The 14,005-nt window shown below is 42.5% G+C and overlaps 1 protein-coding gene across 1 annotated transcript in view; it reads left to right on the forward strand.

The window, feature by feature from the left end:
• Nucleotides 1-12,116, forward strand: part of aldocb (aldolase C, fructose-bisphosphate, b) — a 34,925-nt gene extending 22,809 nt beyond the window's left edge. Inside the window, exons 7-9 of the mRNA XM_078548308.1 lie at nt 358-532; nt 6,193-6,392; nt 11,315-12,116. Coding sequence (XP_078404434.1) covers nt 358-532; nt 6,193-6,392; nt 11,315-11,410 — 471 coding nt within the window. The 3' untranslated portion in view covers nt 11,411-12,116. The remainder of the gene's footprint in view (nt 1-357; nt 533-6,192; nt 6,393-11,314) is intronic.
• The last annotated feature ends 1,889 nt before the right edge of the window (nt 12,117-14,005 follow it).

Genomic DNA, 14,005 nt, shown 5'->3' on the forward strand with positions numbered 1-14,005 from the left:
ATGTTCAGCCAGGTGGACCAAGAGAACTCCTCCCAGCACCACTGCCAGCCACAGTTGCACCCACCCCTCACCTGAGGCAAGCTGCGTGAAATTCATGTGCTGTTGAGGGAGCTGCCTGTGTTACTTGCCTGAACTATTATAACAAGGCTTGATTTCAGGCCAGTCTTGGGCCTTTTGATTGGGGCACACGTTGTGAGGGCAACTCTAATTCACAACCTGAAAATGAACTCAGACAAATTCCTACCTATTAATCCCTACATAGAGAACTACAAAGAGAACTGGGTTGCGAAAACAGAGAAGCATTTCTCTGCACTGGACGTTTGTGAATTATAAAATGTTTACTTTTTGTGTTTTCAGGTGTTGGGGGCAGTCTACAAGGCCCTAAGTGATCACCACATTTATCTGGAGGGCACTTTGTTAAAGCCCAACATGGTGACTGCAGGCCATGCCTGCCCCACCAAGTACAGCCCAGAGGAGGTTGCCATCTCCACAGTTACTGCGTTGCGACGCACAGTCCCACCTGCTGTCCCAGGTATGTGGATCCTGGTTGAAGGGTTTCCTTGGTACTCATTGTGAGCTGCATAATATTAATGGGAAACAGAGAATGTTTGTAGTTTTAATGAGTGATCTTGGGGCATAAATTACTATTTTGCGTTTTTCTCACAAACCTCTCTTAAATTATTGCCTCCTGCATGTAGTAATGTTAGTTATATTGTGGAGTGCAATGATGTTGAAATGCTTGAAGACATGGTACAAATCAGAGAACTGGTATTTACCCTTGATGGCATGGAAGATGGTCATTGTGGATCACACCATGTGCCTGGCAGCCAGCTGACACAAACAGTACTTAGGTGACTGAAGGGATCAACATGTTCAGGACAGAAAGTTAACAGAAAAATAATGCCCTCACCCTAACATTGTGTCACTTCGTCATGCTTACTAAGGAGGTTAAGGATAGTATTAAATTAAAAAAAGTCTTATAATATTGCAAAGAATAATGGAAGTCTGAGGATTGGGAGTGTTTCAGAAACCAGCAAAGGGCCATCAAAAAGTGATACTAAGGGGAAAAAATAGAATATGAGAGTAAACTAGCCAGGAATATAAAAACTGATTGGAAGAACTTTTATAACAATATAAAAAGGAGGACAGTGGCAAAAGTAAATGTTGGTCTCTTAGAAGCAGAGACAAGAGAAATTATCATGGGGAATGAGGAAATGGTAGAAACGCTGAACAAAATATGTTGTGCCCGTCTTCACAGTAGAAATAGAGGGTAACCTAGGGGCTAATAAAGGTAAGGGAGTTAATAGCAGCAGAGGGAATAAGTACTGGAAATACTCAACGCACTAAAATCCAACAAACCCCCAGGACCTGATGGCATACAGCCTAGGGTTCTAAAAGAGATAGCCAGCACATCCATTATTTCTGCAGCTATGATTTTCCAAAATTCCCTAGATTCTAGAATGATCCCAGCAAATTGGAAGTTGGCAAATGTAACATTACTATTCAAGAAAGGAACTGCTGCAATCTATTATTAAGGAAGTCTTAATGCACTTAGAAAATCATAATATGATCAGACAAAATCAACGTGGTTTTACTAAAGGGAAATCGTGTTTGACAAATTTATTAGCACTTTTGGAGAATGTAACTAGTGAGGTAGATAAAGGGGAACCACCAGATGTGGTATACTTTGATTTCCAAAAGACATTTCATAAGGTGCCACATGAAAGGTTAATACACAAGTTAAGGGCTCATGGAGTTGGGGTGATATATTAGTATGGAAAGAGATTGGTTAACAGGAAGCAGACAGTAGGGATAAATGGCACATTCTGTGACTAGTAGAGTGTTGCAAGGATCAGTGCTGAGACCTCAGCTATTTACAATCTATAATAATGATTGAGATAAGGAGATGGGGAGTAGTGTATCTAAGATTGTTGATAACAAAGCTAAGTGGGATTGCAAGCTGTGAGGAGGACACAGGCTGCAAAGAGGTATAGACAGGTTAAGTGAATAGGCAACAAGGTAGCAGATGGAGTATAATGTGGGTAGGTACGAGGTTATTCACTTCAGTCATAATAGAAAAGCAGAATATTCTTTAGAAGGTGTGAAATTTGATTTTCAGAACGACTTGGCTGTACTTGTACAAGGAATACAGTATGCAAGTACAGCAAGTTTATTAGAAAAGCAGTTGGCATGTTGGCCTTTATTGCAAAGAATTGGAGTACAGGAATAAAGAAGTCTTGCTATGATTGTTTGGGGCTTCAGTGAGACCACACCTAGAATACTGCGTGCAATTTTGGCTTCCATGTTTAAGGAACAATGTACTTGCATTGGAAACGGCTCACTACATTTGTCCCTGGGATGAGAGGTTTGTCCTATGAAGAGAGATTGAATAAATTGGGTCTATATTCTCTGGAGTTTAGAAGAATGACAGCTGATTTCATTGAAACATTCAAGATTATGAAGGGGCTCGACAGGGTAGATGGTGAGACATTGTTTCCCCTGGCTGGGGAATCTAGAACAAGGGGACACAGTTTTAGGATAAGGGGCTGATCATTTAGGACTGAGATAAAGAGAAATTTCTTCATTCAAAGGGTTATGAATTCCAAAAATTCATTACCCCAGAGGGTTGTGGATGTAACATTATTGAATATATTCAAGTCTTACAGAGAGAAACGGATTTTTGGTGTCTCAAGGAATCAAGAGATATGGGGAGTGGGCAGGAAAGTGCAGTTGCTGCCCAACAGCAGCCATGATCATATTGAACGGTGGACCAGGCTCAATAGGCTGTATGGCCTATTGCTGATCCTATTTCAAATGTTCATATACTGGATAGATTACATTTTTTATTCATTTTAAAGATGTACAGGCTAATAGTCGTTTGGTAGTACAGAACTTGAGTACTGTTGTAAAAGACATTTTGTTAAAGCTTTTTGTCTTGCAGACATCAGGACAATCGCAAGAATACCAATGTCAGGGGAAGCAACAACTTTGTACTGTATGAGAAGACAGTGCCGATTGATTGGCAAGTGGACACTGATAGAGGCGTTGCCATGGAGAATGCACCAGTTAATGTTGACTGACAGTTAATTGTCGAGCATTGTTTGAAATTTTAAACTAGGCAGCTTGACTCTTGATTGGTCAAGGCATTGCCCTGAGGAATGAGCCAGCGAATGACTGCACCTGTTTCAGCTAAACAAAATAAGTGACAATGTGCGTACATGTTCTCTGTCTGCAAAGAACAGGGCCCTGTGTATTTATATGTAGTTCCAGTATATGCAAAAGCGCCACACTGCGAGCCCGACTGACAATCTTAAAATGGTTGTCAGTATAATTCTTAGCAGCACAAAGGATTATTTAGCAAATATCATCCAATTGCGGAATCACATCTAATGTTGGACACTGTTTTGAGTTTTGCAAGCACGGGCTGGTTGGGTACGGCCTGTACCTTGCCCGTTATGAACAGTGGAAGGGACATGCTGTTTGATACGATCTGCCAGTTATTGGGATGTATGGCCTACATCACACTAGTACTGAAATTCATATACCACATTAATCATTTCTGTGATAGGCAGAATGTCTTTTTAGCTTGAAGGCAGCACCCTGTTAGTGGCAAATACCACTTGTTTTGCTACTGCATAGTAGCAACATGAAACAGTTAGCTTCACCTGTTGCCCAAATTTTTGAGATACCTTGCCCTTCTAGGGTAATCTGAGATGGACTGGGCACTTCTCAGGGCCGAAAGTGATGGTCTTAGGCATGCTCATGGGTGTATGTGATATACGGCAAGAAATTATCTGATCATGATAGCTATTATCCCACAGGATGTCTTTGACACGTCCTATTTCAGCATCAAACTTGCATGGTGAGCAAATGGCTTGGGCCCTATTTACAAGGTTGACATTAAAGGCAATGTTATAGTGATTGGAACTGTAAGAATCCCAATGCATATATTGACTCATGAAGGTAGGCTTGCGGTAGACCGTGGTAGAGAACCCACTGGCAGACTTCTCAACTGGTATGTCAAGGAAAGGGAGTTCATTTGACTGCTCCATTTCAAAGGTGAATTTGAGCACAGAGTGGAGCACATTAAGACATGTAAGGAAATTATTACACGCTGCTACAGATTTAAATATAGCAAACGTATCATCCACATATTGGAAATATGCAAGCGGTAGAAGGTTGGGTGTCATTCCATTGAAGACCCATTTCTTATGGAACCCAATAAAGATGTTTGCGAGAGCTGGGCCTAGAGGGGATCCCATGGCAACAGCATCTATTTGGGCATACATGGTGTTGTTAATCACAATCTTTACAGTGAAGAAGGAGACCATTAGGCCCATTGAGTCCGCACTGCCTAAATGGTTGGGTGAGTTGTTACAACCAGTTTTGAACAAGTTTTCCAGATACATGGTGAAGGATTCCTTCCCATTTACGAAGACCATACAGGACTTGCAGATCAATAGCAAAGCTTTGTCCATGTGCTCATTTGACATTATTCACCAGTGTTCCACTTAAGGAAGCCATAGATATTTGCGCTGCAGCACTATATCATGGTGATCTAGGCCCGCCACCATTGCGTGAATCAGTATTCATTGAGCTTATGAATGTGGCAACTTGAGTTGAGTTCAGCTTTAATGACACCATGTATGCCCAAATAGATGGTGTTGCTATGGGATCCCCTCTAGGCCCAGCTCTCTCAAACATCTTTTTTGGGTTCTTCGATGGAATGACACCTAACATCCTACCACTTGCATATTTCCAACATGTGGATGATACTTTTGTTATATTTAAATCTATAGCAGCGTGTAATTGTTTCCTTACATGTCTTAGTGGGCTTCATCCTGCACTCAAATTCACCTTTGAAATGGAGCAGTTAAATGAACTCCCCTTCCTTGACGTACCAATTGAAAAATCTGCCAGGGGATTCTCTACCACAAGCCTACCTTCACTGGTCAATATGTGCGTTGGGGTTCTTACAGTTCCACGTGCTATAAGATTGGCTTTATTGGCAACCTCGTAAATTGGGCCCAAGCCATTTGTTTACCATGCAAGCTTGATGCTGAAATAGGGCGTGTCAAAGACATTCTGCAGGATAATGGCTATCCTGTTCAGATCATTTTGCGCTGTATATCGTGCAAACCCAACGGGCCTAAGGCCGTCACTTTCGACCTGAAAATTGCCCAGTCTACTTTAGATTACCTTGGAAGGGCAAAGTATCTCAAAAATTTGAGCAACAGATGAAACTAGCTGTTTCATGCTGCTACACGAGTGGTATTCGCCACAAACAGGATGCTGCCGTCAAGCCAAAAAGACATTCTGCCTATCACACAAATAAGTGGTATATGAATTTCAGTACTAGTGTGATGCTAGGTATGTAGGCCGTACGTCCCAAAGACTGGTGGATCATATCAAACAGCACATCCCTTCCACTGTTCGAAACGGGCAAGGTACAGGTCGTATCCAACCAGCCCATGCTTGCAAAACTCAGTGTCCAACATTAGATGTGATTCCGCGATTGGACAATATTTGCTAAATAGTCTTCAGTGTGCGAAGAATTACGCTGACAACCAATTTAAGATTGTCAGTCAGGCTCGCAGTGTGGGGCGTTTGTGTGTACTGCAAGTTACATATACACAGGGTCCTGTTCTTTGCAGACAGAACACGTACACTGCGCCTGTTTCAGCTAAACAAAATAAGTGATAGACGCTTGGTGCATTGATCAAAGCATTGCCCTGCGGAATCTGAGTCAAGCTGTCTGGTTTAAAATTTCAAACAATGCTTGGCAATTAACTATCAGTCAACATTAACTGGTGCATTTTCCATGGCAACGCCTCTACCAATCAGTGTCCATTTGCCAACCATTCAGCACTGTCTTTCTCATACAGTATAACATTGCTTCTTCTGACATTGGTATTCTTGTGATTGTTCTGATCAGTGCAAGTCAAAAAGCTTCGACAAAATGTCTTTTTTCACAGACTAGTAGAAACATTTGAGATATATATCATGGAGATGTGATGTTAATGTATTAACAGCCTCCTATTGCACTCCACTCTCAAAAGTCATCACGAGCATTTTAAGTTGATGCACAGAGCCCCTTCAACCTCATAGCCAGATTATAAATCGCACAGCAAGACAAACATATTATCTATGCGCTGCAGTTTCTGACTGTCTTGTTTTCTGCTTTTCCCCCAGGAGTCACTTTCTTGTCCGGAGGCCAGAGTGAGGAGGAAGCCACCATCCACCTCAATGCCATCAACAAATGTCCACTGCCAAAACCATGGGCGCTGACCTTCTCATATGGCCGAGCTCTACAGGCCTCTGCACTGAATGCCTGGCGCGGGGAGCAGGACAACTTGCAGGCAGCACAGGATGAATTCATGAAGCGTGCTGAGGTAATAATGGTTCCTTTCTCATCTCCAGGGCTATACTTGAGGGGAAGGGTGATTATAAAGCCATGTCAATGGTTCCACAATGGATCAATGGGCACATACAAACATGCGAATTAGGAGCAGGTGTAGGCCACTTGGCCCTTCGAGCATGGCTCGACCATTCAATAAGATAATGGCTGATCAGATTGTAATCTCAACTCCACATTCCTGCCTACCCTTGGTAACCTTTCACCCCCTTGCTTATCAAAAATCTATCTGCCTCTGCCTTAAAAATATTCAAAAATTCTGATTCCATTGCCTTTTGAGGAAGAAAGTTCCAAAGACACTCAACCGTCTGAAAAAGACTTCTTCCCACCTGTCTTAAATGGGCAACTTAACTCATTTTTAAACAGTGGCCCCGAGTACTAGATTCTCTCAAGAGGAAACTATCTCTCCACATCGACCCAGTCAAGACCTATCTTTTATGTTTCAATCAAATCGCCTCTTCTTCTAAACTCCACTGGACACAAGTCTAGCCTGTCCAACTTTTCCTCATAAGACAACCTGTCCAATCCAGGTTTTTTTTATTCATTCGTGGGCTGTGGGCATCGCTGGCTAGGCCAGCATTTATTGTCCATCCCTAATTGCCCTTGAAGGTGGTGGTGAGCTGCATTCTTGAACCACTACAGTTGATGTGGTGTAGGTACACCCACAGTGCTGTTAGGGAGAGAGTTCCAAGATTTTCACCCAGTGACAGTGAAGGAATAGCAATATAGTTCCAAGTCAGGATGGTGTGTAACTTGGAGGGGAACATGCAGGTGGGGATGTTCCCATGTATCTGCTGCCCTTGTCCATCTAGGTGGTAGGGGTCATGGGTTTGGATGGCGCTACCTAAGGAGGCTTGGTGAGTTCGTGCAGTGCATCTTGCAGATGGTACACATTGCTGCCAATCAGTGGTGGAGGGAGTGAATATTTGTGAATGGGGTGCCACTTGAGCAGGCTGCTTTGTCCTAGACGGGGTCAAGTTTCTTGTTGGAGCTGCACTCATCCAGGCAAATGGACCGTATTCTATCATACTCCTGACTTGTGCCTTGTAGATGATGGACAGGCTTTGGGAAGTCAGGAGGTGAGTTACTCATTGCAGGATTTGTAGCCCCCATCCTGCCCTTGTAGCCACAGTATTTATATGGCTGAGCCAGTTGAGTTTCTGGTCAATGGTAACCCCCAGGATGTGGATTAGTGGGGGATTCAGTGATGGTAATGCCATTGAATGTCAGGGGGTGATGATTGGATTCTCTCTTGTTGGAGATGGTCATTATTCGCCACTTGTGTGGCATGAATGTTACTTGCCACTTGTCAGCCCAAGCCTGGATATTGTCCAGGTCTTGCTGTTTTTGGACATGGACTGCTTCAGTACCTGAGGAGTTGCGAATGGTGCTGAACATTGTGCAATCATCAGCAAACATCCCCACTTCTGATCTTATGATGGAAAGAAGGTTATTCATGAAGCAGCTGAAGATGGTTGGGCCTGGGACACTACCCTGAGGAACTCCTGCATCTTTTTGCAGTTTAGTAAACCTTCTTTGAACTGCTTCCAATGCATTTACATCCTTCTTTAAATAAGGAGACTAATACTGTACCCAGTACTCCAGATGTCCTGGAACTGAGATGATTAACCTTCAACAACCAGAACCATCTTCCTTTGTGCTACGTATGACTCTAACCAGTGAAGAGTTTTCCCCTGATTTCCATTGACTCCAGTTTTGCTAGGGCTGCTTGATGCCACACTTGGTGAAATACTGCCTTGATGTCAAGGGCAGTCACTCCCCTCAATTGCTCTTTTGTCCATGTTTGAACTAAGGCTGTAATGAGGTCAGGAGCTGAGTGGCCATGCCATAACCTAAACTTAATGTCAGTGAGCAGACTATTGCTAAGCAAGTGCCGCTTAATAGCGCGATTAATGACCTATGGTGGTATTTGACCGGGTTAGATGTTCCTGCTTTTTGTGTACAGGACATATCTGGGAAATTTTCCATATAACTGGGTAGATGCCAGTATTGTAGCTGTACTGGAACAGCTTGGCTATGGGCGCGGCAAGTTCTGGAGCACAAGTCCTCAGTACTATTGCCGGAATATTGTCAGGGCGTGTTGACTTTGCAGTATCCAATGTCTTCAGCTGTTTCTTGATATCACGTGGAGTGAATTGAATTGGCTGAAGACTGGCACCTGTGATGCTGGGGACTTCCGGAGGAGGCCAAGATGGATCATTCACTTAGCACTTCTGGCTGACGATTGCTGCAAATGCTTCGGCCTTATCTTTTGCATTTTAGTAAACCTTCTCTGAACTGCTTCCAATGCATTTACATCCTTCCTTAAATAAGGAGACCAATACTGTACCCAGTACTCCAGATGTAATCACACCAATGCCTTGTATAACTGAACATAACCTCCCTACTTTTGTATTCAATTCCTCTTTTATTAAATAACATTCTATTAGCTTTCCTAATTACTCGCTGTACCTGCATACTAGCCTTTTGTGATTCATGCATTAGGACCCCTGGATCCCTCTGCATCCTAGAGCTCTGTAATCTCACACCATTTAGCTAATGTGCTTTTTTTTATTCTTCCTGCCAAAATGGACAATTTCACATTTTTGCACATTATACTCCATTTGCCAGGTCTTTGCCCACTCATTTAACCTATATTCCTTTGTAGCCTCCTTGTGTCTTCATGATGCCTTTATCCTACCTATACATAGTCTCTTGTGTTGAAGCTGTTCGTTGTATGTGTTGATACAACTGGCTTCAGTACTTGTGGGATAGAGGTTTTGAGGTGGGTGGGGAAAGCAACTGGGGACTCCACCTCCGATTACTATACAGTGAATAACTGGTGATGACCGAGCAGATCAGACCTGGGTCTGATGTCTCACCAAGTCTTTTGATATTTTGATAAAGAACCTCTTACCATCCTCATCTGTCCTCCAATGCAGATAGACCTAGGATCTGCTTTACAAAGAGACCATTGCCCTTATATAGAACCTTTTTTTAATGTAGTAAAACATCCCAAGGTACTTTACAGGAATGCTACTGAACAAAATTTGATACTGACAGTACAAGACAATATTAGGGTAGGTGACCAAAAGCTTAGTCAAGAGGCAGGCCTTGAGGAGCCAAGACAGCTGAAATGAGATGTCAATGGTGGATTAATTAAAATCAGGGATGTGCAAGCACAGAATTGGAAGAGTGCAGGCATCTGAGGATTATAGGGCTGGAGGAATTTAGAGGTATGCAGGGATTTGAAATGAGTGTTACAATCCCTGTGGAGACCAATAACTTTAAAAATAAGTCAACTTTCCAGTGACCAAAGGACATGATTTCACGTTTTAAAACTTTTGCTGTAGCAAACAAACTAGAGTTAACACTGATGAAACATTACTTAACAGGCAACTAATGCACCAAATTAAAGAAAAGGCATTTTCAAATTAACTAACACAATTGAGAAATCTCTTTTTGCTGTGCACTGCACTTCTAGCAGATGTGTAGCATTAGAAGAAAAAGTCCAAAGTTCCTCCCAGTGCTCCAGCAGGTTTGCTTCTTCCTGCACTAGGTTGAAACTTCCCCTGTCCTTCAAAGTCGTTCCACTCTGCCTGAGTGTTCCAGATCCGTCTTTCACCAGCAAGACCTACCTAGGCAACTCCTTTTTCCTTTAAATCTCCAAAAGTTCCGTCAGTTCTGTCCCCTTCCTTGTGAACCAAGAACAAACTCTCCCAAGCATTCTGCTTGGTTGTTAACACAATACAGTCCTCCTACTTCTCCACAGCAGTCTGATTTTAGTACAGGAGATGTGAAGTCTTGCTTCAATTGTATAGAACCTTGGTTAGACTGCACCTGGAGTAGTGTGCAGTTTGGTCTCTTACCTTAGGAAGGATATTGTTGCCATAGAAAGAGTTTAATGAAGGTTCACCAGACTTGTTCCTGGGATGGCAGGACTGACCTATGAAGAGAGATTGGGGAAATTTGGCCTGTATTCTCTACAGTTTCGAAGAATGAGAGGTGATCTAATTGAAACCTACAAAATACTTAAAGGGATCGACAGGGTAGATGCAGGTAAGGTGTTTCCCTGGTTGGGGAGTCTAGAACCAGGGGACACAATTTCAACATGAGGGGGAAGCCACTTACGACTGAGATGAGGAGAATTTTTTTTTACTCAGAGTTTTGAACCTTTGGAATTCTCTGCCCCAGAGGGCTGTGGAAGCTCAGTCATTGGTTACATTTAAAGCAGAGATTGACAGATTTCAGTGACATAAAGGGATAGTGTGGGAAAAAGGCATTGAAGTGGATGATCAGCCACAATCGTATTGCATGGCAAAGCAGGCTTGATGAGCTGAATGGCCTACTCCTCCTATGTAGCTGCTCTGTTGCTCCATACAGCATTGTCTGCCTTGCATATCTGTGTCTCAAAAAGCAGCTGTCCCAAGTGTGAAAACTCTCACTTAATATTTCAATACGTGTCTGTTTTGAGTTTCTTTCCCCATGGCAACCAGATCATATGGGCTTGCCTCCAAGCAGTCATGTTTCATATGACCTCACCAACCCCCTTTCCTGAGTTTTGTTTCATCTTGAGTTAAAGGAGACATTTTAAAACATAACCGTCTGGTAAAGTCCAGCATTTGTAACACAAGGATAAGTATTTTAAATTAGAGGTGTTGCCCGCCATACCAAGAACCAATGAATGTCAGTGAGTATAAGGGTAATGGTGACTTTGACTTTGTGTGTTGGGACAAGAGTGTTGTTTTAGGATCCAAGAGGGCAGTGATGTTATCAGGGCTCCTACTTTTAACCAATACAGTTTTCTCTTTGATGTTTATGGTTACATTTTTTAGCTTTATAAAAAGTATTTTAAGCATACTTTATGCTTTAATCGCACTTTTTTTTCCTTTTTTTTAGGTTAACAGTTTGGCTTCACTCGGACAGTATGAGACAAGCGGTGAGAATGATGGTGCAGCTAGCCAATCTCTCTACGTAGAAAACCATGCCTACTGAAATGAAGCCACGGGAAAATACATAATAAAAAAAAATGAAAAAAGTTTCAAACTCTCATTCGGCTTCTCGTGATTAGCTGACCCACAGCCTCTGCTACCTTGTATATTGTGCCCTCACTGCCTGCATTATTTTGCTGTGTAGCTGAGATTTAACCTTAGGAGTGCTGATAGCAATACAACATGCCTGGTATACTTCTCCTGGGGTTCATGTAGTTTGACTTTACCCTCTAATGGATGTACTGAAATCTCAAATATAACAAATGTGTTTAATTTCTTCCCTGAAAGATTAAAAATATTGTTTTAGTATTAGCTGCCTTGCCCCTGGATCACCTGAGCTTGTGGTGAACAACTAATCTCTGAATAATCACTTGTAGATCACAGCTAACCTGCACTTTGCCTCTTCACAATGTGAATGTGTTGCTGTGGCGTCCAAAGTGAGCATGACAACATAGGAGGTGACTACACCACATATAACAGTAATTATAACTAACACACAAGTCAGAATTTGTTCCAAACAATGCTCATTGTGTTCTCTCCCTGCCCCAGAAGAGAATCCACTGTTTGCATATTTTTGTGTGTATTCAGAATACTTGCAATTACATGGGAGCATTGAGTGTTGTGTTCAAAAGTATTTTGTGATATATATAGTTATATTGTACTCACTCCACATCTGCTGGTAAATAGTTACAATAAAGATATGGAACAAACTCTAGTCTTACTGTCTCTTATTCATTTAAAAATGTTATAGATTTATACAATATTTCTTAACTTGGGTGGAATATTTCTTAAGTAACATTCCTTTTAAATCTGATGTCATCATCCCTCTAACTACCCTCCCATCTCCAATCATTTTGCCTCTCTTGCACACTATTTCCTGACTCTCTGTCTTGAGTCTTTTTTCAAATCCCTCTCTCCAGTCAATGTCCTGCTCACAGTACTGAAACAGCCCTAGACAAAGCCCCAAATGAATTCTCTGACCATGGTACCACTGTCCTTCCTTGACCTTCATATGACACACTGACCCTTGCCACTCTCCCGACAATGTCCTTGGTCCTCCTCCAATCTACCTGAATGTTGGTCAATGCTTCTCCAACTTTTTCTTCCCATTGTTGCATTTTCATCCTTCCCTGTCTGCAAGTTGCCCTGGCTGCTATTATTGCTAGGTGAGAGATCATCTTACATGCTGCTAACTCCAAGCTCACCATCCGTTCCAAAAGCTTGCATTCTTTACTGTCTGATGTCAAGTAATAAATGAGGCAAAACTTGAGTTCACCATCAAGTAAACAGGTCACTACCTCCAATGTCTACCATAAATGACCTTTCCGTTATTTCCATTTCTCTATCCCCTTCCTCACTGCACTGAACAAAGTTGTCTGAAAAAATGACAGCCCCTTTGACCCCGAATTGAGCTTTAAAGCCACGTGCAAACCTTCATATCGACCTGTTACATTTCTCACCGTGGATCCTTTTCTATTGAACACATTTCCCTGACAAATATCTCACTTGCTTTTACCGATTCTGGGGATAGGAGGGTAAAATGAGCACGTAACAAAGATAATGCAATAATTGTGGGGAACTTTACTCTTAATAGCTTGGACAAAGCAAAGTGGCAATGGTAGTTTGTAGGATGAAGTCATGGAATACATCCAAAACAGTTGTATGACTATTGTTTTAAGAAACTACCTTGGGAAAAGACTATTTTAAATTTTGGCTTGTGTAATGAGACATGGTTAACTAGTAACCTCATAGTAAGGGACCCTCTGGAAAAGAATGATCACATTGAAGAATTTCAGAGTTTGAGAGTAATAATGGGAATCGGGGAAGAACTTAGAACTGGTTGGAGTCATATTTAACAGAAATGAAGATGCATGTGGTTAGTGGAAGCCAATCATCTCAGTCCTAAAACTTTGCTATGGGAGTTCCTCGTGACAGGTGGTGTACTTGGCCCAACCATTGTCGTTAACTAGAAACTAACTGGACTAGCCATATAAATACTGTGGCTACACGAGCAGGACAGAGGCTAGGAATCCTACGATGAGTAACTCGCCACCTGACTCCCCAAAGCCTGTCCACCATCTACAAGGCACAAGTCAGGAGTGTGATGGAATACTCCCCATTTGCCTGGATGAGTGCAGCTCTAACAACACTCAAGAAACTTGACACTGTCCAGGACAAAGCAGCCCGCTTGATTGGCACCCCATCCACAAACATTCACTCCCTCCACCACAGACGCACAGTAGCAGCAGTATATAAAATCTACAGGATGCACTGCAGGAACTTACCAAGACCCCTTAGCCAGCACCTTCCAAACCTACGACCACTACCATCTAGAAGGACAAGGGCAGCAGATAGATGGGAACTTCCACCTGCAAGTTCTCCTCCAAGTCACTCACGATTCTGACTTGGAAATATATCACTGTTCCTTCACTGTCGCTGGGTCAAAATCCTGGAACTCCCTCCCTAACAGCACTGTGGGTGTACCTGCACCGTATGTACTGCAGCGGTTCAAGAAGGCAGCTCACCACCACCTTCTCAAGGGCAACTAGGGATGGGCAATAAATGTTGGCCCTGCCAGCGAAGCCCATATCCTGTGAAT

This window comes from Cetorhinus maximus, chromosome 9 (genome assembly GCF_964194155.1).
Source record: "Cetorhinus maximus chromosome 9, sCetMax3.hap1.1, whole genome shotgun sequence".
In the NCBI taxonomy this organism is placed as follows: Eukaryota; Metazoa; Chordata; class Chondrichthyes; order Lamniformes; family Cetorhinidae; genus Cetorhinus; species Cetorhinus maximus.